Here is a 21,185-nt window from a genome sequence, read left to right as displayed (position 1 = left end):
GAGCAGAGGTGCGAAACTTGGGGGAGGAAGCAAGCCCAAAACAAACGCGACGGGGGGCCGATGGGAGGGATGCGGAAAGGGAGAAGGGAAGGGAAAAGAATTTTCGGTCGCGGGGCTTTGGGGAAGAGAGCCCACTAAATACCTCACGTAGCACAGCTCCTCCAGGCTGATTGCTTTGGTGCCCGAGTAGGGGGGGGCCTTTCGGCGTTCGCTCGCAGTCGCTGCTGCTGCTGGCCTCGGGTCTCCCTCCTGGCACACCTGCTGCTGTAGGCTCACGAGCACTCAGCACCACTGCCAGTGCTAAGCGTTCAGTTTCTATTATTACTGGAAACTCGCTATTATGGAGTCTCCCACCGTCCACCGGCTCCTCCGGCTGGCGCCGGTGTCCCCTTTGTTTCACCAGCAACCTTCGCCAACACAGGGCGCTAACTTGGGCCCTCTTTGCGCTGCCAGTGCACGCCATCGTGACCGTCCTCGATCACCCATGGATAGAAGCAAAGAACCCATGGATCACTGCTCGAATGAAAGATATACGAAACTAAAATAGAGGAGTTCGAACGAAACAGTGTGATTCGAGGTCGATTTAACTACGCTGAAGCTGTTGGCCGTGTCCTCCAGTGCTCGCTTTCTTTTTCTATTTCCTCATGAGCAAAAGTCCGGGCGCAAGTACCCTTGGTCGCTCGCTGAGTCGCTGTAGCTGCAGCAGTGCGGGGGCCTCTTGCCCCGAGAACTAGGATTCCTGGACAAGGGACAGCGGCAAGACGCGCGCTGCGCTCGAGTCAATCGTGAAACGTTCCTACTTTCCGCTGCCAGGGGCATAGTGATCCAGATTTCTAGGTGCGATACGTTTATTCCACTAGGACAACAATCCTGGTGAGTACTGAGCAGTCTGCTAAGAGCTTATTTTACTAAGAGCACTGGCGCTACGCGAGTCTGCAGAAAGTTGACTGATCGCAACACCAGGGTAGAGCTGCGCGCAGCACTACAGCGGGCCTTTCCCTGACGAAATAGGTGCGATTCGACAGGGACGGCGAATGCGACTCAAGAACTGTTCTGCCAGGAGCTCTAAGGTCCATGGTGGTGGTTCAAAAACGCTCTGGTTCGAGGCGTCCCCGACCTGGCGCCGACTGACGCTCAGTCATGCGCATGGCCCGCCAGCCACTAAATGCGGCATCCAGGTCTCCAAAGGCGGGGTTGTACCTGTCACGTAGGTACCTTCCAACCACTACACGTATAAATCGGGCAAGGAATTGGGATGATCGTAGAAATACAGTAACTTTCTGTCTATCACGGAAGGCAACACGCGCTGCCGGATGTACAGGCGAGGTATTGATACCGTCGCTAGAAATTCAAGTCTTTAACAGCATTCGCTTGAACCATGTCGAAAAAATCGACAACGACGACGATCTAACTAGAAAGTCCTCTTAAAACTTGTAGACCTGCTCCTTGCTATAACCAAGCTCCGCCAGGATACCAGTGAGCTCGCCCTGGTCCTTGGGGCTGACCTTAGGTCCACTGATGGCTTTGTACAGGCCGGGAGGGCCGCAAACGAAGACCTTGATGTTCTCCTCCTTGGGCTCGGGAAGGACGGTCTTCAGAAGCTCCTTGTTGATGTAGCCCTTGCCGCCAGCCCAGCCCTCGGGGGGGTTATCAAGGACGTAGAAAGCCCTGAATCGCTGAGGGTAGGTGTTCTCCAAGTCCTCAAACTCACGCTTCAGAAGGATATCCTCCTCAGAGACATTTCCGAACACAAGAGTGACCTTGGTCTTGTCCTCGGGGTTCTTGAAGATCTCGCGAGCGAGCTGGTACATGGGGGTGATTCCGGTTCCACCAGCGACCAAGCAGATATGCTTGTGCTTGTTAGCCTCCCATGGGTACTTGGGCAGGGGGCCCTTAAAGTGCAGGCGCTGCTCGACGTTCATGTTGTGGATGTGTTCGGACATGGGGCCGTTGGGGTAGCGCTTGACGACAAGCTCAAGGTAGCCGGGTTGGTCTATAGGATGGTCAGAGTCTGTTGGCGTAAGGTGACTGGAGTACTAGGCATGCAGCATACCTTCATCGCTGGTAGGAGTGTAAGGACGAATGACCGGCTTCTGACCATCTGGAGGGGTGTACTTGGTCAAGAGGGCAGCTAAACAATGTCTGTTAGCTTATCTAGCTGCGCCATTCGACACGGGGGACTCACAGGCCACCTGGAGACCGGAGACAGCCTCCTTATCCGGGAACTCAAAGCGCAATCTCTTGGTGTTGTGGCTCAGGATCTCAATGTCGGACAGCTTGAGGTCAACCCATCCTTGGTCCCCACCAGTAAAAACCTTGGGGCGGTCCTTGGGAGCCTCTGCGGTAGCAGCAGCACCGGACTGGTAGCGATAGACACCGACACCAAGACCGGTCAGGCCGACGGCCACGTATATAGGGGCAAGGGACTTGCTCTTGGGGGCTGGTGCTTCGGTCGAGTACTTGCGGGCGCTCTGGGGGTCTCAGTTAGTGTGAATTCGAGTGATAATCAGGAGATCGAAGAGGATAGATATGCTGAGCAGAAGATCCTTACCTGCCTCAAGGGCTGAGCGCAACGGAAAGCGTAGCGAGAGAACATTGTCGCAGATAAAGACACAATTGTGGGTGGTCAATTGCGAGTACCTGGGCGGATGTTGTGAGAGGAAGTCTGGTGGAGCTTGGAGTTGATGCGGTCCGAAAGCGCCGACACCCCAGCTTCCGACATGACGTAAGACGACAAGGCGTCCCTGTCGAGCGATTATCAATCAATCACCTCACCGGCATACGCTTGGCCCTTTTTCTAGAGTCTGGAAGAAATATATCTGGAGTAGACTATCGGGAGGCCCTCTTTGCTACTGGGACTTTGGCTGCGTGTGCGGAAATGCGGAGGAAGCAGTTTTGCCTACTCCCGAGATAGGTAGCCTCCGGCCCTCCCGTCACCACGCATGCAAAGTTGAGCCAAGCATTTTCCTATGCTGAGGCTCTTGATTGTTTTCATCATACGTAGGTGTGTTCGGGGAATTGATTAACAGCCGAATCACCCCAGGAAAGACTTATTTACTCCACCAACTTGACTAGTGACACGGTGTGAAATATCTAAAAAAGCAATACCCAGCAGCTGATTCCAGAAATTCAGCTGAGATTTCGCATGATACTTCACTGTCTGAAACCGACTTAGGAAGAATTGGAAGAAATGCTCTGATACGAAGTTGTTAAAAACTTTGCGTGTCTGTCATAACAAAAAAGAAATGAACCCCGTAATTTTTTGGAATATAACTTGAAAGGTCGCTGCAGAGGACTAGAGACATAAAAACCATCCTTCCCATTGATGGGTTGTAGATACACGGGTGTTTCCTCGTGACCTGTGTCCTTCATGCATGCTAAGGCCATAACATAGTCATTCATCCGCACACTCCTTCCCATAAACCCAAAATTCTACATTTAAGCGAAAGTAGAAGGACGAGAGTAGGCGAAGACCTTCTTGCTGTTGGCAGCACGGTGGGGCAGAGGGAACTTGAGGTTCTTCTGGAGGAGCTGCTTGATGTAGGGGCGGCGGATGGAGTCGTTGTTCTCGATCTCAACAACCTTGAGGATCTGTGTGTCGTACAATGTTAGACAATCCATGGAGCAGGAGCCAGGTTCAACGTACGTGGATGGAGCCGAAACGGGCACGGTGGCGGGCAGCCATGTCCTGGTAGAGGGACTCAACAGCATCGGTCCTGCTGAGCTCACGGAACTCCTTGTACATGTTGTGGGTGCCGGAGCGAGAGTCGTAACGGAGCCAGATACCGAAGTTCTTGACCTTGAGGGGACGCTTCTCGCTGATCTGATACGGTTGTCAACCCAATGTCCACTGTTCACCATCCTTGTTGACAAGCACATACCACATTGAGGCTGACGATCTCACCGTTGGCCTTCTTGACTTTACGGAGCTGGGTCAGGAAGTACCAGAACCGCGACTTAGCGACGACGGTGTTGGGCGCAAAGATGCGCATGCGGTACAGCTTGGGCGTGGGGTTGGCCTCGGTGGGCAGATGACGCCCGATGACCTGGTACTCGGTGAGACGCCCTAAGATAAACCCGTCAGTCGTTTCCTCCTCGGTAGCGTTGTAATATCCCAGTGAATCGGCGGCATCCGGCGACTAATTCCACGCGACGAAAAAGTTGAAGCAAACGGTCAAGACAAGGGAAAAGTTGCAGCAGATTTAGTCGGTCGATTTTCGAGAATTCCATCCCTTCCCACCATAACCATAGTCCCCAGGCCGATATCATTGCTCGCCAATCGCACAAGTCGGTTTCCATAGGTCGTCGTGACAGTGATGAATTTCGTAAAATGTCGCTCAACGGTCGTGGGAATTCGCTGATTCAACTGGGATATGGGGCACAGGAAAAAGGTTAACTCACCCATCTGGAAAAATTGACAGTCAGTAGTTAATTCCTAGAGTTATCATAAGGGGTTTTCTGGGGATGGCTCACTTTTATTTGACGCTGTGTCGATTAGTTGTCGATATAGGTGTGCCGGGTTGTCTCGTCACAAAATTGGAAGATTTGTGAACTTTGGGGAGTTTAGGGCTGCCGCCCTTCGTCTAAGCGACCTAGAGGCTTGGCGCCAGCGCTATCCTACTTTGAGCGCGCACCGCCACCGTGGCTGGTGGGCCTCGCCGATGCCGCTTTTGCATTTGGCCCCACTTGACTTTGAGATCTGGATGCGGGTGGGTTCATAGCTCCGACGAGGGGAGACACTTGTCGGACAGACTTGGGAGGACACCAGTCACACCTCATCGCGACGGTTGCTATTGCTCTAGAATCAACAAACTTTCCCAGGCCGCGACTCTACCGTTACGTTGAGATGGTTTCCATCCTCAGAGAGTTCGAAGCGGGACAGAGAGAGTTCTCTGGTCCTCTGCTTGCAGCTGCCCTCACTCCCGTCGATACGCCGCAAGACCCGATCCGATTGAGGTCATTTTACAACTTCTCCAATGCCGTTCAGATTTCCGCAAACCTTCGATATACATTCTCACAGATCAGTGGTGTCAGGATACCGAAACAAGAGCTCAATGCGTGGGTGGATGTATTCTCGGCCTACTGGAAGGTAGTTGGGGAAATCGTCAAGTTCGAAGTGTCTCCTTCAAATGCGAGCTGGGTTACGGTCTTCAACCTTTGGAGGGATGTCGCAAACCTGTTGCACAGATACTACTCGAAATCAGAATTCGAGAACTGGACGATACCTTGTCTCTATGTCGTTGGAAAATATCTCCGATCCTTCGCTTCCAAAGCGGATGCGGAGGCTTTAGCTCGCGGAAATGCCTATTCCGATGGATTTCAAGATGACATGGCAATCGACTCGGGAAAGAATGATCATACGGAGGAGGCTGCGCGAGTGTTAAACCGCCTGTTTACGGTGTGCCTTAACGACAGGTGAGATTCTGATCGTGCGTGATACGCTTGACTACTAACAGGTGCTTAGAGCCGAGATCAAAAACTCGCGGAAATGGGGTGTTTACTACATGGCGAACCTTCTGTTCAAGACATACTTCAAGGTATAAGCCATTACTCGATGCTCTCTATCCAAGTGGGCATAACTCACAAATCGTCTAGATTAATGCTGTCGGCCTCTCAAAGAACCTTCTGCGCGCACTCAGCGCCCAGACCGCCGATCTACCTCCTATGGAAGACTACCCTAGGTCACACATCGTCACATTCAAATATTTTGTGGGCGTCATACTTTTCTTAGACGAGAACTACGCTGAGGTAAGAGATCCTTTATAGACAAATATACTTGACAGGCTAACCAAGACCAGGCAGAGGAACATCTTGCATACGCACTGAAATACTGCCACAAGGCTGCACTCAGCAATAGAGAGTTAGTCTTGCCGTGCTCTTTGAGCCTCCCGCCGCTGACATTCAACCAGGCTAATCCTAACCTACCTCGTCCCTTGCCATCTCGTCAACACACATACCCTCCCGAGCAAAAGGCTTCTCCAAGACTTTCCACGTCTTGAAAAACTGTTTCGCTCACTATGCGACTGCATCCGCAAGGGAGATCTCCATGGTTTTGATGCCGCCATGTCAACAGGCGAAGAAGAGTTTGTCAGAAGACGCATCTATCTCCCACTTGAAAGAGGTCGTGACATAGCGCTACGCAATCTATTCAGAAAGGTTTTCATTGCTGGTGGGTTCGAGGAATCAAAAGAAGGACAACCTCCCATTCGACGGACAAGAATACCCGTCGCCGAATTCACAGCGGCTTTGCGCATTGGAATGCATGCGGACGCAAGAACTCGAGTCGATGTAGATGAGGTCGAGTGCCTTTTATCTAACCTCATTTATAAGGTTAGCATACCAGGGGCTTTATTTACGCCAACGCTTGCTGACCGTTTCTAGGGCCTCATGAAAGGTTATATTGCCCGCGAGCGTGGCATGATCGTCCTCAGTAAAGGCGGCACAGCCTTCCCTGGAACAGGTGTTTGAAAGCTCAAATATCGCAGTTACGGTGAAACTCATCACCCGAACCAAATTAAACAATCATCCGATCCGAACAAGTTTAGCCTACAGGGCTCTGTATCGCGGCCGAAGAAGACGGTATACAGCGGTGTAGCAATCTCGCGAGTTATAAATCTACGAGCGATGTATGCTTTCGCTTATGAGCTTGTTCTGCAGAGCGAACGCTCAATATACAGTCCTTCATGGGATATGACATAGCATTGATGAGACATATGCTTGCAGAAGATTATGGCTAGACTCTTGCTACTGACGACCGACCACCTGTATCAATATCGATAAACAGCATAGCGGCAACATGAGTCATGGCTTAAAGAAGATCATTCATAGGAAAAATCACTTGGTCAACCAACCAAACTACCGTCACAACTTACTTTTTATTAGCTCCGAGTCAATCGGATATCGTACAACAGAACCGAGAGTAGTCAACGCAGCACAGCGCCAAAGACAAGACTAACAACGCTAACCCAATTACCTTACACCAAAAACAGACCTAAAAGCGTTGCATCCGGGATTTCCTTCCTCCTCAGCTAAATGACAGTGGTAGTTACTCGGCCATTGACTGCTTCGCACTAGCAAGATCATCCTAAAGCAGCCTGTTAGTCTCAACAAACTGCGAAAGAGACAGCCAGCAATGAGGACAGTTAAAGTTAACTCACCATATGATTACACATCGCAACAAAGAGATCGAAGAACAACTTGCCGCCCTTCTCCATCTCCATTTGCATCGTGCCGCTTCGCTTGAACGTAGACCTGCTCCGAATAATCAAGGCGAGGTAGTGGGCTCGTAGCTTTGACTCGTGGTCCGGTGTATTTGCGTAGGCGTAGCGAGCGCTCGCGAGGATCGTGCTGCATTGGATGCCGGTGTGGAGGCCTTGCTTGACGAGGGAGAGGCGCTTTAGGTGCTCAAGGCCGTATTTGTTTGCTGCACAGCTAGTAGGTGAGGAAGTAAGTTAGTGACCTGTTAATCGGGATGGGAGGCACGAAGGGCATACTAGACAGCCGTATCTCTTAGGATCTCCGTGCCAGCAGCTGGGAGGTATATTGTGGCACCATCTGTTTGTCCATCCTTGATTGGGGTGTTTTCTAGCTCCCAAGTGTCGCGTCTCTCGTTGTGGACTAGGCGAGGGTAGTAGTCGCCTCTGTAGAGGTATTCGAGGATACACGAGAAGACCTCGGGCTGTTCTTCGGGTAGTGTGACTCGTCGACCATGAGAAGGATCGAGAGCCTGAGCTCGAGCGCAAGCGGTTGCGAAGAAGGGAGATACACAGATGATTTCCTTGTGTGCAGCGAAAAGGCGTTTGTCTGGTCCGACGCAGATTGTGATCACGGAGGAGGAGAGGGAGCTATGCGGCAGAACAATAGATTAGATAAAAGCGACAGAAAGTTTGATGAATCGATTGAGGACCATCATGATGGAATAGAGCTTCTCACCTGCCATCGGGTGGGGTATCCGGCCCCTGACGCCTTTCATGGCGCCTCGACACTGCTGAAGCCTCACGAGCATTTCGCCTCGAACGAGACGTCGCTTTTGAGGTTCCGTATCTCGAAGAGAAGCTATCGGAATGGGATTGCGGGGTTCGCCTGGTCACAAGCATGCTGGAATTGATTTCGCACAGCTTCGGATGGCGAGGGTTGCCAGTATGGGTGGGAGCAAATGGTGGGTAGAGGGATTTTTCTGAAAAAAGAAGGAATTCAGGGGCATTTAAATCAAGGGGACGAAGGAAGCTGGTAAAACGACGGCCTTACCTGTTCCCTGTTAGAGGTATCTCAGCGTACGGAGAAGATTCTCGACGTACACCAGGAGGTAAGTGCAGCCATGGACAAGTCGCTGGTATTGGTTGACTCTAAGCTGGTGGTGTGCGAGAGACGAATCAAATAATGGCCCATATTGTTTGCTATAGTACTGAGTCAGACTAGAGGTTATTTTTTCTGCAGCTATCCGTGCGATGATAATGGTTAAGGGCCAGGAGGCCTCGATGAGACGCGTAAGGACTGGTATTGACGCGTAAAGTGGTTTTCTCCATCGCCAAATGAGCGCGCGGTCACGGGACTAGATTGACCAATCAAGCGTTCAGTGGAGGCAAGTGGGATCCACCTTTTGGATAGATCTGAATCAGATCAGCATTCATCATCCCTCCATCCTTTGTTCATAAGACCCCTCGTGATCAGTCTCTTGCTATCTGTTTCTTTGTCCTAATTTTTGAACATACCACACTTGCAGGAGGTCATATTTCGGAACCAATTGATCAGCTTCTAGGTTGGTTGCGGAGTCCACCCACCCGCGTTGGCAAACATACTACAAGACCTAAAAACTTGCCATGCAGGAATCGCAAAGAGAAGGAATTCACTCTGTTAGGAGTGCTCGCTTGAGACATCAATCCACAGGATCATAAATACTGGCTATCCATAGCCCTCAAGCAGAGCCATTGAACCGTGTCGGCTACTAATTCTGATCATAAGGCCAGCCATAACCTCCCGAAGTCAGCAGCAAACTTGATTTGGTCTGATCTGTTTCTTACTTGAGCTCCTGCACATCCCAGTCTGCCCATGCATGCCGCCCAGTCAAGAACGAACCTTCCGGGCTCGTCAGCCACACCATAAAGTCACCCGGCAACCCAGCTATTGCTTCAGATCAGTCTCTGGCATATAAACTTCGACTATTGAAGTAATCTTCACGCACACTTATCAATCGGAAGCTGGCTCGGGTCTGTCCTCGTCGAAGTACGTCTGTGGCAACCATATTAGGGTGCACCGCCGCACTAAAGACATTCGGGTTCTCAGCAGCGATGTACTCGATCACCTTGATTAGCGCTATCTTGGATGCAAAGTACCCTGAGCTCCTATCTGTCACAGATACGGGGAACACCAAAGGGCCTGAAGTGACTCCAATGATCGCTGCGCCACTAGCGTTCCCGGTCGGGTGGATTTGGAAGCAATCATGGTGCGCTTGACATTGGTGTACCTCTTTTCAGAGCTTGAGTATTGACCGGGTGCGATGGGCTTTTCATACCTCAAAATCTAGCCACCATTCATCCGCTGGTCCTTCCTTCAGAAGCGCAGGGGCTGAGAGATACCCAGCAGCTAGAATGAGTACCTCCCAGGTTCCTGCTGCTGCAGCGATATCAATCATCGCTTCTTCGTCCGTCACACTGACGGCGTTTACAGAGTTCTCGCAGGATAGAAGCTTCTATGTCTCTGGAAGATTTTCTTTGGTTCGATCTATGAGGACAATCTTTCTTGCGCCAGCTCGCGCGAATGAGAGTGCAGTTGCGCGACCAACTCCGGTTCCCTAGAGTCAAAAGTTGATCAATTACGATTAAAGAAAAAGCAATGCCAGAGGCTATTTTACAACACCAGTGACAACCACTGTTTCACCAGCACTGAGCCCAGGTCGCGTGGGTGCAATGTCTGAGTAGGACTCATTATGCCAAACCGTCGTGAGCGAAGAAAATGGAGGCTGTATGGTGACTTGAACCAGAGAGAGGCTTATTGTCCTACAAAGCTTTTCAAGTCAGCGGCCCTTTCATACCCTTTAAGGCCATAAGCCAGCTGGAACTAGCTCTCTGAAGTATATGGAATTATTCAGCTGACAAAAATATTATCATGCGAGCCGCCGGTGGGAAGTAATCTTGCCTTCTCACATGTACCATACGCCAGCACTTTAATACCACCTAGAGCGTTACAGTCTCAGTCTATCAAGATCATAGCTAAGCTCAGCTAGTGATCAACATCTTGGGGCACTGCCACGCCGTCGGGCCAGTTGCCGCGGCCAGGCCATTCAGTCGAATGTAAGCAGACTAATCTATGCTCATGCTTTAATTCGTCAGGGAGAAGTTTTGACCTTGATATCTCACCCCAAAGGGGCGATTTACTCGAGTGGCTGTTCACTTAGAGACGAAGGAAACAACAGAATGAGACGATTCCTAGACCGGGACATGGCATGGTGCCTAGAGTAGGGGCTAGTCAGAGAGACAATCAACCTTGAGATCCTTTCGCGAACCATCAGGTTCACCGCAGCATCGTGCGCATGATGCTTCTATAGAGCCCGCAATCCGACCAAACTAAATACTACATAGGTACCGTCTTGCGAGGGCAATGTCATGGAGAGCTCAGATTATTAAATCCGTTGAAGCCGGGGTCCACCTGACCTTGCATGAATATCGAAGCGAGGGTGATTGTCTTGCCCTAATTAACGAGATCCGCCTATTTGCGAGAATCTATACAAACAGTATGTTGAAGCCCTCGACTAGTCGGCAGCGCGGGGCAGCAACGTCGATCTCTTGAGGCCAGTTTGTGTTTTACCACGCACACACTAGGAGGATCGGAGGTGACATCATGACCCATGAGGCTGGTGGGTAAAACTCCAGGACTTTATCCCTATGAGGCCGGATTCTTGCGGTATCTGCGCGCTCAGCGCTGTCTGTGCCCTGGGCGGATTGGGGAAGGGCTTGTGGGGTTTGTTGTGGGGGGCACCTGCAGTCTATTGCCAGTAATCATTTCTTTGATAGAGGGAGTTGCTTGTGTGGTTGTAAATCATTAGAGAAGGTGGCGGAGTTATTCATTTGCATCGAACATGTGAGTGGGAGATGCATTATACGCGAAATGAGAAGTATGTGGCGCGGCCGGGGGTGGTAAACTGATTTAAGGCAATTTTTGAATAGTGTTTGATATATATTGTTTACTGTTAGTATGGGGAAAGGATCAAGAGAGAGAAGTGGAAACTTCTGAGTATTAGACAAATGCTAAGAATGTACAACCGTGCCATGTTCGAACCGAAATGCGCCATTTCCAAACGCCCATTTACACCGAACACAACACAGAAACCCGAGACACTGCAACCTGCGCCAACTTCTGATAGATTGTCTGATGGTGGCGAAGAGATCCTGCTCCTAGTATACCATCCAGACTATCTCTCCTCTTAGAGGAACACTTTCTTTGCCTCCCTAGGATGACTCTCGTTGGGGCAGTACGGGCACTTGAATTTAGTGCCTTTGCAGAGACGTTTGAGTGACTCTTCTGCAATCACATGTCCACAGGGCATCATCATCGGCGGGTTTTCATCAGTGGTCTGCTCTTTCGACACAGGGCACACGAATATGGAATGGAAGAGGTAGGATGGGGGTAGGGGTATTTCAACCTAGTATCATGTCAGTAAGGCTGTAACACAATGTAGTTCATTTGGGGTCTCACGGGTAACTCGTGCTCTGTTGTCCATTCTGTCCGCTTCGCTTTCATGATAGTCTGCAACTTCAACAATGTGGGCAGGGCTATTGCCCCCGCAGTTGCAGCGATATAGAGTGGTGAGTCAGGGGACAATCCTAGTAAAGCGCAGAACTCTCGTGTAAAAGAGTGCGAGACATCCTGCCACGCAGATGGGTTCTTGAAGATATTCTTGTACGGCGAGTCGGAGAGGTTAGGGCTGAAAGCCATCGCCCCCATAAGTTGCTGAATCTCTCGAAGGTATCTAGGCACAAACGCTCGGAATTCGTGTCTGGCGTATTCTAGAGCTGCCTGTCGTCCTTCCGGAGAAGGGCCACGCTGCCAGTGTCCACCATGGAAGAGCCAAACAAACTGCAGTCGACATAATTCGAACTCAAGGTTGCTCCCCCTCGCTTCCAGCGCCGTTTTGTTTTCCTCTTTCCTTGACCACTCTATAGCCGGGAGCAAGTTATTGTTTTCTTTCAGTTCGTGGAGTATACGGTACATGTTGTGGAACTCATCGCGGACTTTACTCGAAGGTACTCCGTCAATATCAAGCAGCGCAGCTGCTTCGTCCATCGTATCTGAGTCGATCACTTGCTGCCTTTCGGCCACTTTCTTTTCAGCTACTTCCGATAAGAATGCGGACGCCACTGAAAACTGTCCTTCTCGCAGCAGGTGCATGGCGATGGCTCGGTTGATAAGGTGTTCTTGAGATGAGAGAACATCGTGTTCAGAGCTCGGTAACGGCCTGTCTTTAAAGAGCTGAGAAGAGTCAGCTGAGCGCATGTAAGCGTTGGGGTCCAGGGGTCTAGGTGCTACCTTATCCAGCGCCTTCGAGAACTTATTGAGCCCGCTATGAGTCTCCTTCAAATTGTCGTTGATCGAATCAAATGTCGACTTGACCGGATTCTGAAGCTTCGCTAGTGTAACCGATGCCTGGTGTGGATCTAACAGAGCGGCCAATGTCAGCTATACTCGGAGGACGAATTGCCAGGGCCCGGTGGGAGCCTGGCGGCAGCCTTGCAGAGAACGAACCAGAGGCTATCTTGTCCCGGGCAGCCTGGAGCAGATTTATTGTTTCCTGCACACTATCAATGCTTTGAGACGACTTTAGCTTCTTCGAGAGGCGATCGTGCTCCTTCTGAACGAGATCCATGATGAGTAGACTCCAGAGACAGCTCTCACGAGCTTGAGCGGAGTCCGTCGGTTACCGCTCGATCAGGACTTGGGGCGCAATAGCCATATGGGGGCGTACAACATCCCACGTAAGATAGAGAGATGTCGTACGAGCAATCCTGAGGCTGAGAATTTCAAGGCAGCTTTAATCTGAGAGCGGCAGTCATGAGTGTAAGTCGATAGAGAGAGATAAGTCTCTCCGCTACTTACTCCGCAGACGTCTCCGAAACCAATTACGACATGAGTTGTCACGTGCGCCGAAGTATTACCCCTCGCTTTCAAACGCGAACGAACAGCGCAAAGAGGAGCGAAGTCCTCGAGTTTGTTCGAGACGAGCTCGCAACGGGCAGTGACGAACTTGAAAGCAAGATTTTCTATCCGTTGATGTCCACGAGGATCAAGCTGTCTGGGCGTTACTTCTCATACGGTTGCCATACCTTTTGGAACCTTAACCCCTCACATGATTTCCTCCACATCATGCGATGAGTGCAAGCAGGACAAAAAGCTCCCGTCTTTGCCGCAGGAAAAATGCTGCCTAAGACTCCCAACTGTTACACAGCTTCTGAGTCTTTATTTTGCGTTCAACCCCACTCATTTAGAATCCCTACTGAGACATCCAGTACAAAGCAGACTTAGGCAGCATCACGTGGCGTTTTCCTCGCTTCCACTAGCGCAAGAATTCAATCCTTGGCAAAGCTATTTAATCCCCATCTACCCGCCCCCATTTTAAAATCTTTTCTTCTTTCCTTTTCCATCCTGGTGCACGGGTTTTACACGTATCAGTGAGGAATTATCCGAGATCGTGTTTTTGCTAGTTGAAAACTACCTAGTTGACTGCTCTAGTTGGCCTTCGGGTCGGCTAGGAATTTTTGAAAAAAGAAGCTGCCCTGACTTCACTTGTGAGGTTGGTTTTCCAATCGTCGATGGCTGCCTTTCGAGGAACTAGTCGCGTTGGGTCGATTCTATCTTCTTTCACTGCTGGACTTCCTATATGGAGGCTTGTGGAGAAGGGATTTGTTTTTCGTGTCGTGGATCGTGTAAAAGAATAGTAGTTATAAGCAGAAGGGATCAGTCTGGGATGTGACTCGTAATCTGCAGAGACTGCTGGGTGTTGCTGCCGCAAGAGTTCAAACTATTCAGGTATCTTTGCCATAGTTATTCCAAATCATTGAATGTTCCTATTATCTGTCCTAGAGAGATCTCAAGACAGACAGTAACTAAATTGTTCCCGCAAACAATGAGATGCCCTTCAAAGTGACTTTGCATCTCCATCCTGAGCAACCTTAGCAGCCTCCCCCAGCGTTTGGGCCTCCGTGCGATAGTCTTTAAATTTCCTCGCTGGCACATTCTTCATAAACATCTCGTCAAGCTCTTCATACGACCTCTTCCTCGTCTCCGGCTGGAACCACCAGATAAACGCAATAGACGGAAAGCATAGCCCACCAAAGATGAATCCAAGTTTGCCGCCCAAGTTCGCTCTATCCGGATTAAAGAGGTACGGCAGAACAAAACTCCACATAACTCCAATGCTGTTCGCGCTTGCGAGACCGATGGCAATAGTCTTAATACGGAGGCGCGACGTTGCAGTCTCCGTGAGGCAGGTGTATGCTGTTGCGCCGATGGTGACATTATAGAAGAAGCAGTAAAGTAGGATCATGGCGACAGCACCCCTAAGCTGTTCTTGCGTGCCGCCAACTGCGAGACCTCCCATTACCCATAGAATAACAGTTAGAACACCAGTGCCGTAGAGAGTCAAATCGCGACGCCCAACCTTGTCGACTAGGTACCATGAGATGATATTGCCGACCATCGACAGGACCTGCTGGATAACTTGCAGCTTGAATGACATGTCCGTGCTGTAGCCTGCAAGTTGCGCGTAGTAGGTTGAATACGAAGCAGCAAAGACGATACCAGTGAACTGCTGGATTACAAGAGGTGCAATGGAGATTATGGTGCGCCGGAGATTGGACTTCCGGAAGCATTCGAGGTATGTGACACCCTCGGTTTCACGACGAACTTCCTCGAGGGTAACCTTGATGTGAGCCAGTCGCTTGAGAGTCTCGCTATGTGCAGAGCTAGATTCCAAGCGCCTGAGACTGCGCAGAGCTTGCTCGTCTCGGCCTTTGCTAGCAAGCCACCATGGAGACCTATGGGAATGCGCGTTAGCAAAGTAATTATCGTGAGCAGTAGGGTTTCTTACTCTGGCATGAAAAATACAAAGGCAGTGGCAATCGCCGCAAAACCATATTGGGCCACGAATATCGAACGATAAGCCCACCTAGATTCAACATTTCCCTCGCTGTTCACAATAAGTGAAACAGTGAACGGACCTAAAGTGAATGCGAGAGCTATCAAACAAGTCATGAGGCCACGAAGAGCGAGTGGAACGATCTGTCAACAGTAGACATCAATCAGTCGGCTATTCCAAGGTGATATCAAAGATATCATGGGTGGTGGTGGGAGTACCTCTCCGATGTATGTGGCGCAAGCGGCCTGCATTGCGCCAACCGCAAACCCGTTGAGGAATTTGCCGCCAAAGAACATCTCATTCGTCGTAGAGATGAATTCCAGGGTAACAGCTGCGTATGAAATCGCAAGGGAGATTATGAGTGTGTTGCGGCGACCTATCCAGTCTGCGATTTCGGCCGACCCCAAAGCTCCAACAACCATTCTAAAGCAGAGTCAGTAAGAGTAGAAACTCACAGAGGAACAACCTACGAGGCGATAGGCGCACCACTGAAAACAGCTTGCCAAGTGGTATCCAGGACATAGTCTCCACCGAAGTAGCTACCAAAATCCTTGCGAAATTGTGGTATGCTGACAACGATACCCCCAGCCTGATTCTCAAAGCTAACAAGCAGAATGGTCCATACAGCAAATAGACACCAGGCGAATGCCTGAGGCTGGGTCTTGATCGCCTGCCATTTGGACTTCTCATGGTCTTCCTGGTTGATGAGATGGGCTAGCTGATGTTCTGCGCCTTCGTCGTGGACGACATCGGTCTTTTCCAAATCCATCTTGCAATTGTTGGACCCGCAATGAGAGGAACCGAAAAATATGCAGAGAGAGGTGTCAGAGAAACGCAAAGGGTGCTTTGGAATCCAGAAGGGCTCAAACCAGGGCGATCGACAGATCTGATACCTGCTAAAGATGGTGCAGGGATCGAGACTTATGTACCCCAACGTACGGAGTATGCCCGCAATCCGCAACAACTCAAACCTGGGGATGCTGTGGGGCTATTTCTGCTGTGGGGAGAAATCTAGAAACGCAGTTGTCACGAGTACACGCAATTAATGGTGACCGGAGTGATCGAATTTGGAATTATAGCCGCCAAATGCATGGTCCTTATTGAGTGCTCATAAAATAGGGCAGCATTAGCCGCCGGGAACTGGAAAAGGCTCGGTCTGGGGCTTCCATGTTCTACAATTGGAAGACCAAGGGGCTTGTCTCAAGTTTGACTTCCAAGGTTTATCGGCCCGGTAACTTTTTTCTCAAAGTCTCGACCATTCGCGGGCAGCTGTTGGATACTAGAGCCCTGAGCGCTGTGGTCCCAGGCCATCAGGCTTCAGCCACCGCTTCGCCATGTGTCCCAACTTTGCCCCTTCACTTGCTTCAGGCGTTCGGAATAAGCAAGTTTAACCACCACGCATGCAGCTAAGGACTATCCCGGCCATGCATGGCGTGATCATTCGATGAAGCTGGCCTTGGAAATCCCGCAAAAGGGAGTCTTGACCCAAAATGCGGGAGAACTTCGGGACGCGAGCCGCGAGGCCAGCTTGCAGGGGGGCTTTTGGACACTATCAAGATTTTGTTTTTTTTCTCTAGATGGCTTTGTATGAGGAACACAATCGTATATGATGGTCGGATGTACCGAATGCGCTCTGAGCCTGCCTCGGCATGTGCCTGAGCAGGCTTGATCCCGCACTGCCTTGCTGCGCTGGTATCGCGGCGCCTATTTGGAATCACTTCGCTGGGTTTGCTGCATAAACAACACTTTCTGGAGCATTTACGCCGACACAAATCGAAGCCCATAACAGTTCTGATCAGTAACAGCCCTGGGAGTCGTCAGGTACTCCCAAAGTGACGGTGTATTCGAGGACGCCTTTTCTAGTTTAAAGTGACGCAGAACAAAGAAAGGTTAAGCTTCCGAGTACGTAGACAGCGGTACCTCGACAGCAGAAGTGATCTTCACAAGCAGAAAAGAGCGTTATTCATCGTTAATCTTTTGCTCGAGGATGCAAAATAGAGTTGATTTGAGTTGTGGCTGAGGCAGACTAGGCAACCGCTTTCGATGCGGGAAAATTAGCCGTGCTGACGGAAGTAGTGGCGCTGAGACAGAGGAACAACATGATAGTTCGTGAAACAATCGGACGACGAAAAGAAGCATTTAAGCCATTGTGAGTTTGCAAAGACACCGATTGCGCCAAAGGAGGTGTAGACGAAACGGTTGCTGGAGCATCCTTGATGTGGCTTGTACACCGCTTCGAGGAAGATCTCCCAGCGACACCAAGAGCGGCCGCGGGCGACTGTGCCTTGTGACGTCGCCGGCCTATAAACTCCCCCATTTGCTCCTCTCGTTCGTTGCACCCGAAACTCCGCGCTATATTTTATGAGCGTCCTTCGAGCTTCGCCCCTTGCTCATTCTATTTAAGGCTGAGGAAACTCTCGGTCTTGGATATGTCAGGGTATCTCTCATTCTCGTGGTTTGTACTCGGTGGACTGGGAGGTTCGGTGTCATTTTAAGCCTGGCTCTGCGTTCTCTTTTTGGACGCCTATCATCTTCTCCGATCTGGCTGCATACTTACGATGACTGTCTCTCGTCCTACATGTCTGTGCAGTAGAAATTGTACAGTCCCCCACCATGTCATCAACGGCACCGCCTGGCGCACAGGCCCCTTCTCCTATCACAAAGCGCGATACCACGAGAACATCGGCCACGACGTTGGAGAACCAATCCCCTAACACCCACGGTCTCCAAACGCCAACCTTTCGTCCCGGTCACCAGAAAATCGTTTTCACCGATCCTGTTGCGCTGCGGTACCTTGAAGAGGACCCCTCGACTGTCGTGCTACATCGGCGTTTGACCTTAGAGGGCTATGAGATCTATATTGTTGAACAATGGGCATGCTCAAGGATCCATCCAACATTTGTTATCACGACATATACGGGAGACTCGTCACATAAAGTGGTTGTTGGAGTGCTGGGGGTTCCTACGGACGAGTCGACATGGTCTCCTCGGTTGAGATTATATTTCAAAGCCGTGAAAGGATGCCGGCTCCGAGAAAAGGAAACCCCTTTGGGGACGGTTATGGTGACTGACCTAAACTCCTTTCCGTCGGGCCTCAATGTTATACCTGTCCCGCATGGCGATATCCTGAAACAACGAGAAGATTTCATCGTTAACGAGAACCTCAAACGACTAGGCTGCGCTGGCCGAGCTGGCCTGAAGTTACAAGCCCCTGCTCCTGCTACCATTGCAAAGTTCCACCAGCTTTACCGCACAAGCGAGAGGATTCCCCTCTATAATGCAGTGATAGAACTCGTGAAGCAGTGCCAGATTGCTTTAATGATGTTCGGAAACCTAGCGCCGGAGTATGTGGATGGGCTTCTTTGCGATATTACAGAAGCCGCTGTAGAAGGCTGGTGGACTGATATCGGCATCGATCTGTATAACATTGAACCCAGTGACGGGAGGCTCGGTCCCACCACGGTAGCAGCCTTGCTAGGTACGCTTATGGGAGCTCGCAACCGGCTCCATGAGTACGGCGCGCCTGTTTCCAAAGATGCTCTCGACATATCTAGTCTCAAACGCGGAATTGGAGGCTTCCAAAAGTCTCAGAAGATGAAACGTACACGGCGGCTAGACCGTCATACGTTGGACAGGCTACACCGAGCCACTGCAAAGGCGGCGAATGCAGAGGGCTGGACTGATGCTGTCAAATCAACGATGGCGGAGCTTAGCGGACATGGCGGTGAAATGGTGATGGGCATGGTTCGCGGCAAGGAGAAAGCTGGAATCGCCGACATTGAAACCATCGACATTGATAAGTTTGCCCAGTTAGCAAACGGCGAAAGAGCCAAGTGGCTATGGCGAGGGAAACCACGCAAGAGCGCCATTGAGGCCAACGGTCCGCCAGCAGCAGATATGATGTTCACTACCGATGAGCAAGGCGGGTACGTCTGGACTAGTCGCAAGCGACACTCACACGAGGACTTAGGAATGGATCCTTCTTTCCAAAAGTCAGATCGTTCATGGAAACATCCGGAAACTCCTGGTCCGTCTATGGAGAAGGATCAAAACCTTAGTAGGATGGTCATCAAAGGCGTCAGTGGGAAGGTCTCAGATGCTCGAATCGGCTTTGGCAAATTTAAAGATGCGGTTGGAATACCAGGTCTACGATCGCACAAGCAGACGAAGGATGATGTGGAGCTTGGTGGTGACCCTGCTCAGCTAGCTTCACTGGAGAGCGATACGGAGATCAGTCCGATCAAAAAGTCCGGCACCGTCGTTCAATCCCGGTATCAGAGTGTACCTCTACTCGAGTCCCAGGACACGAATGAACGTGAAGGGGAGCTGCCGTTCGACCCCGCCGTACAGTCTGCTGAGACAATGCCGCCAGCCATCACCATCGACCCTGCCGCATCCAATGAAGACACCGACACGTCACGCAAGGACTCTATAGCCAAAACAGACGAAGACCCAGAAGACCAGGATCCATCCAAGACAGATGTGTCTGGAGTCTCTGGCGATCAGGAGTCCGTACCGACCCCAGCATCCTGCGCCATGGTCCTGCGCAGGCCACATAGCTGTGACGACCTAAATTTTGATACCGACTATGAACGAGAAAACGACTACTGGCCGCGGCATTTATCTTTCAGCACGGTTGAGGAGGTCGTCTTGGCTCGGAAAGGACTGGGTGAAAATGCAATTCTTGAGAAGCCGGGCGCGCCGTTAGAAGAGGCCATAATCCATGAGGACGTGTTAGCCTCTGATGCGCGAATCTCCGGTTCTCGAATCCGTGATCTCGAAATACGCACTGTTCCTTGGGTCGAAACCCAAGTGTCTTCGGTTGATCAACTCAACCAAACGCTTTATGAGACTCATGAGAAACTCAGCTCAAAATATCTAGAGCGGTTCGAGCTTTACCAAAAGGTCAGAGAACAGTCTAGTGACCTACTAGCTGGAGAGCACACGCAGCTCACAGAGCACATGAAACGAGTTGAAATGTTAGGCGCGAAGCTTGATTATGAGTTGCACGCTCTCGAATCGAAGGTCGAAGATGTCGAAACCGGTCTCGGAGAGTTCGAAAGACATGTTGCCGACATAGAACTAAGGGTCAAAGGCCTGATCCGCGGAGAGGACGAGAAGCAGAACTACTCATGGCTTTCCTGGTTCAGCAGACTTGGAAGCCAGCCGTGAGCGGAGGTTGCCCAGGTTGCCTAGGACCATTAACACATTACGACTACATCTGTATATAACTGTATCAACCATAATGTACATATACTCCGATAGACTTGTCAGATTCCCATAAATTGCAGTGTCTAAGCAACCCAGCACCCCCACAGCCAAACTATGTTTCAAGCGATCCCTTAAATTGTAAGCCCACTCAGTCCCAATCCCAAAGAACAACCATGAGAAGAGATTCAAACAAACATTCCATTACACAGCCAAAGAAGTAAAATACAATAGAGAATGACTAGGCACACCCGGCCTAAAAACCCATGCCACCAGCCTGGTTGCCAGCAGCGGCCTCGCCCTGCATCTTCTCGCTGATCTTGAGATTGGCCTCGAAGAACTTTCCGACGCAACGGTCGAGGCAGACGGACTCGCCCTTGTTGAGATCGCCTTCGCGGTAGTCGGCGGGGATACACTTCTTCTTGCATGATTCTTGTAACCTAGAAAGAGCATTCGTCATTAGCGAGATTGGAATATAAGGGCGGGATGCGGAGTATGCGTGATATGAGACGCACCGGTTGAACATATCTGAGATCATCTCGACTTCGGTCTCTGCGGCAGCAATCTTCTGCTCCGAGCTCATCTTAGGTTGTCCGCCGAAAAGAAAAGACATTGTGACGTTGGTGGATAGAAACTGGCAGAACAAATATCAGCGTTAGCTCCAGAACAGTAACAAGGGCCTCCAATAATGATTCGGTACTTACGAGTAATGAAGATAGAGTCGGTTTGAGTGTAAAGTTGAGCTGTTGCTAACATGAAATTGTGCCTGCTCCGACTCTGCGGACGTCAAACCCGGAAGCTCCAACTCACCGCCTTCGGGGCTTCATAAACCTGATCAGAGCTTTCTCGG

General features: G+C 50.6%; 9 protein-coding genes across 9 annotated transcripts; 2 read left to right on the top strand and 7 right to left on the bottom strand.

The window, feature by feature from the left end:
* Positions 1-860: 860 nt before the first annotated feature.
* Positions 861-2,661, bottom strand: BJY04DRAFT_182776 (cytochrome b5 reductase family protein). Its single transcript, XM_073710372.1, has 2 exons — positions 2,552-2,661; positions 861-2,471 (listed from the first exon to the last, which is right to left on the bottom strand). The coding sequence occupies exon 2, from the start codon at positions 1,941-1,943 to the stop codon at positions 1,425-1,427; it is 519 nt and encodes a 172-aa protein (XP_073574359.1). The 5' UTR covers positions 1,944-2,471; positions 2,552-2,661; the 3' UTR covers positions 861-1,424.
* Positions 2,662-3,182: 521 nt separating this feature from the next.
* BJY04DRAFT_10312 (60S ribosomal protein eL20) lies at positions 3,183-4,531 on the bottom strand. Its single transcript, XM_073707961.1, has 5 exons — positions 4,474-4,531; positions 4,402-4,405; positions 3,882-4,066; positions 3,647-3,823; positions 3,183-3,591 (listed from the first exon to the last, which is right to left on the bottom strand). Exons 2-5 carry the CDS (start codon positions 4,403-4,405, stop codon positions 3,439-3,441), a joined length of 519 nt encoding a protein of 172 aa, XP_073574358.1. The 5' UTR covers positions 4,474-4,531; the 3' UTR covers positions 3,183-3,438.
* Positions 4,532-4,739: 208 nt separating this feature from the next.
* csn12 lies at positions 4,740-6,632 on the top strand. Its single transcript, XM_073707957.1, has 6 exons — positions 4,740-5,415; positions 5,465-5,537; positions 5,596-5,748; positions 5,799-5,860; positions 5,910-6,330; positions 6,382-6,632. Exons 1-6 carry the CDS (start codon positions 4,847-4,849, stop codon positions 6,466-6,468), a joined length of 1,365 nt encoding a protein of 454 aa, XP_073574357.1. The 5' UTR covers positions 4,740-4,846; the 3' UTR covers positions 6,469-6,632.
* Positions 6,633-7,000: 368 nt separating this feature from the next.
* On the bottom strand, positions 7,001-8,176 carry BJY04DRAFT_10303 (BTB/POZ domain-containing protein). Its single transcript, XM_073707960.1, has 4 exons — positions 7,933-8,176; positions 7,494-7,844; positions 7,158-7,431; positions 7,001-7,084 (listed from the first exon to the last, which is right to left on the bottom strand). Exons 1-4 carry the CDS (start codon positions 8,094-8,096, stop codon positions 7,046-7,048), a joined length of 828 nt encoding a protein of 275 aa, XP_073574356.1. The 5' UTR covers positions 8,097-8,176; the 3' UTR covers positions 7,001-7,045.
* Positions 8,177-8,944: 768 nt separating this feature from the next.
* BJY04DRAFT_205966 (uncharacterized protein) lies at positions 8,945-10,835 on the bottom strand (the record flags this gene model as incomplete). The annotated part of the gene is made up of 8 exons (XM_073713653.1): positions 8,945-9,004; positions 9,035-9,120; positions 9,184-9,341; positions 9,386-9,465; positions 9,512-9,688; positions 9,731-9,790; positions 9,851-9,958; positions 10,815-10,835. The coding sequence occupies 8 exons, from the start codon at positions 10,833-10,835 to the stop codon at positions 8,945-8,947; spliced, it is 750 nt and encodes a 249-aa protein (XP_073574355.1).
* A 584-nt stretch (positions 10,836-11,419) lies between these two features.
* BJY04DRAFT_205965 (ubiquitin-protein ligase RMD5) lies at positions 11,420-12,859 on the bottom strand (the record flags this gene model as incomplete). Its single annotated transcript, XM_073713652.1, has 4 exons — positions 11,420-11,638; positions 11,692-12,465; positions 12,523-12,650; positions 12,739-12,859. 4 exons carry the CDS (start codon positions 12,857-12,859, stop codon positions 11,420-11,422), a joined length of 1,242 nt encoding a protein of 413 aa, XP_073574354.1.
* An 887-nt stretch (positions 12,860-13,746) lies between these two features.
* BJY04DRAFT_10214 (general substrate transporter) lies at positions 13,747-16,214 on the bottom strand. Its single transcript, XM_073707948.1, has 4 exons — positions 15,598-16,214; positions 15,346-15,550; positions 15,080-15,270; positions 13,747-15,026 (listed from the first exon to the last, which is right to left on the bottom strand). Exons 1-4 carry the CDS (start codon positions 15,894-15,896, stop codon positions 14,129-14,131), a joined length of 1,593 nt encoding a protein of 530 aa, XP_073574353.1. The 5' UTR covers positions 15,897-16,214; the 3' UTR covers positions 13,747-14,128.
* A 1,088-nt stretch (positions 16,215-17,302) lies between these two features.
* On the top strand, positions 17,303-20,437 carry BJY04DRAFT_182761 (putative Sin3 complex subunit (Stb2)). The gene has a single exon (XM_073710371.1). The coding sequence runs from the start codon at positions 17,741-17,743 to the stop codon at positions 20,297-20,299; it is 2,559 nt and encodes an 852-aa protein (XP_073574352.1). The 5' UTR covers positions 17,303-17,740; the 3' UTR covers positions 20,300-20,437.
* On the bottom strand, positions 20,438-21,080 carry BJY04DRAFT_182759 (Tim10/DDP family zinc finger protein). Its single transcript, XM_073710370.1, has 3 exons — positions 21,040-21,080; positions 20,851-20,969; positions 20,438-20,775 (listed from the first exon to the last, which is right to left on the bottom strand). Exons 2-3 carry the CDS (start codon positions 20,946-20,948, stop codon positions 20,592-20,594), a joined length of 282 nt encoding a protein of 93 aa, XP_073574351.1. The 5' UTR covers positions 20,949-20,969; positions 21,040-21,080; the 3' UTR covers positions 20,438-20,591.
* Positions 21,081-21,185: the final 105 nt, after the last annotated feature.

This window comes from Aspergillus karnatakaensis (assembly GCF_047715665.1).
Source record: "Aspergillus karnatakaensis strain CBS 102800 unplaced genomic scaffold BJY04scaffold_10, whole genome shotgun sequence".
In the NCBI taxonomy this organism is placed as follows: Eukaryota; Fungi; Ascomycota; class Eurotiomycetes; order Eurotiales; family Aspergillaceae; genus Aspergillus; species Aspergillus karnatakaensis.
This window is presented reverse-complemented; position numbering and strand designations above follow the sequence as displayed.

What these genes read in the sequence shown, in the direction of transcription:
- csn12 (XM_073707957.1), top strand. Translation starts at nt 4,847, where the DNA reads ATGGTTTCCATCCTCAGAGAGTTCGAAGCGGGACAGAGAGAGTTCTCT. An exon ending in ACGGTGTGCCTTAACGACAG is followed by an intron (nt 5,416 to 5,464) that starts GTGAGATTCTGA and finishes ACAGGTGCTTAG; the next exon opens with AGCCGAGATCAAAAACTCGC. An exon ending in TAGACGAGAACTACGCTGAG is followed by an intron (nt 5,749 to 5,798) that starts GTAAGAGATCCT and finishes AACCAAGACCAG; the next exon opens with GCAGAGGAACATCTTGCATA.
- BJY04DRAFT_10312 (XM_073707961.1), bottom strand. An exon ending in AGATCGTCAGCCTCAATGTG is followed by an intron (nt 3,824 to 3,881) that starts GTATGTGCTTGT and finishes CAACCGTATCAG; the next exon opens with ATCAGCGAGAAGCGTCCCCT. An exon ending in CCCGTTTCGGCTCCATCCAC is followed by an intron (nt 3,592 to 3,646) that starts GTACGTTGAACC and finishes TACGACACACAG; the next exon opens with ATCCTCAAGGTTGTTGAGAT.
- BJY04DRAFT_10214 (XM_073707948.1), bottom strand. Translation starts at nt 15,896, where the DNA reads ATGGATTTGGAAAAGACCGATGTCGTCCACGACGAAGGCGCAGAACAT. An exon ending in AGTGGTGCGCCTATCGCCTC is followed by an intron (nt 15,551 to 15,597) that starts GTAGGTTGTTCC and finishes ACTCTGCTTTAG; the next exon opens with AATGGTTGTTGGAGCTTTGG. An exon ending in GCGCCACATACATCGGAGAG is followed by an intron (nt 15,271 to 15,345) that starts GTACTCCCACCA and finishes TACTGTTGACAG; the next exon opens with ATCGTTCCACTCGCTCTTCG.
- BJY04DRAFT_182761 (XM_073710371.1), top strand. Translation starts at nt 17,741, where the DNA reads ATGTCATCAACGGCACCGCCTGGCGCACAGGCCCCTTCTCCTATCACA.
- BJY04DRAFT_182776 (XM_073710372.1), bottom strand. Translation starts at nt 1,943, where the DNA reads ATGTCCGAACACATCCACAACATGAACGTCGAGCAGCGCCTGCACTTT.
- BJY04DRAFT_182759 (XM_073710370.1), bottom strand. Translation starts at nt 20,948, where the DNA reads ATGTCTTTTCTTTTCGGCGGACAACCTAAGATGAGCTCGGAGCAGAAG. An exon ending in ATCTCAGATATGTTCAACCG is followed by an intron (nt 20,776 to 20,850) that starts GTGCGTCTCATA and finishes TGCTCTTTCTAG; the next exon opens with GTTACAAGAATCATGCAAGA.
- BJY04DRAFT_10303 (XM_073707960.1), bottom strand. Translation starts at nt 8,096, where the DNA reads ATGCTTGTGACCAGGCGAACCCCGCAATCCCATTCCGATAGCTTCTCT. An exon ending in CTAAGAGATACGGCTGTCTA is followed by an intron (nt 7,432 to 7,493) that starts GTATGCCCTTCG and finishes CTCACCTACTAG; the next exon opens with CTGTGCAGCAAACAAATACG. An exon ending in TTGCGATGTGTAATCATATG is followed by an intron (nt 7,085 to 7,157) that starts GTGAGTTAACTT and finishes AGGCTGCTTTAG; the next exon opens with GATGATCTTGCTAGTGCGAA.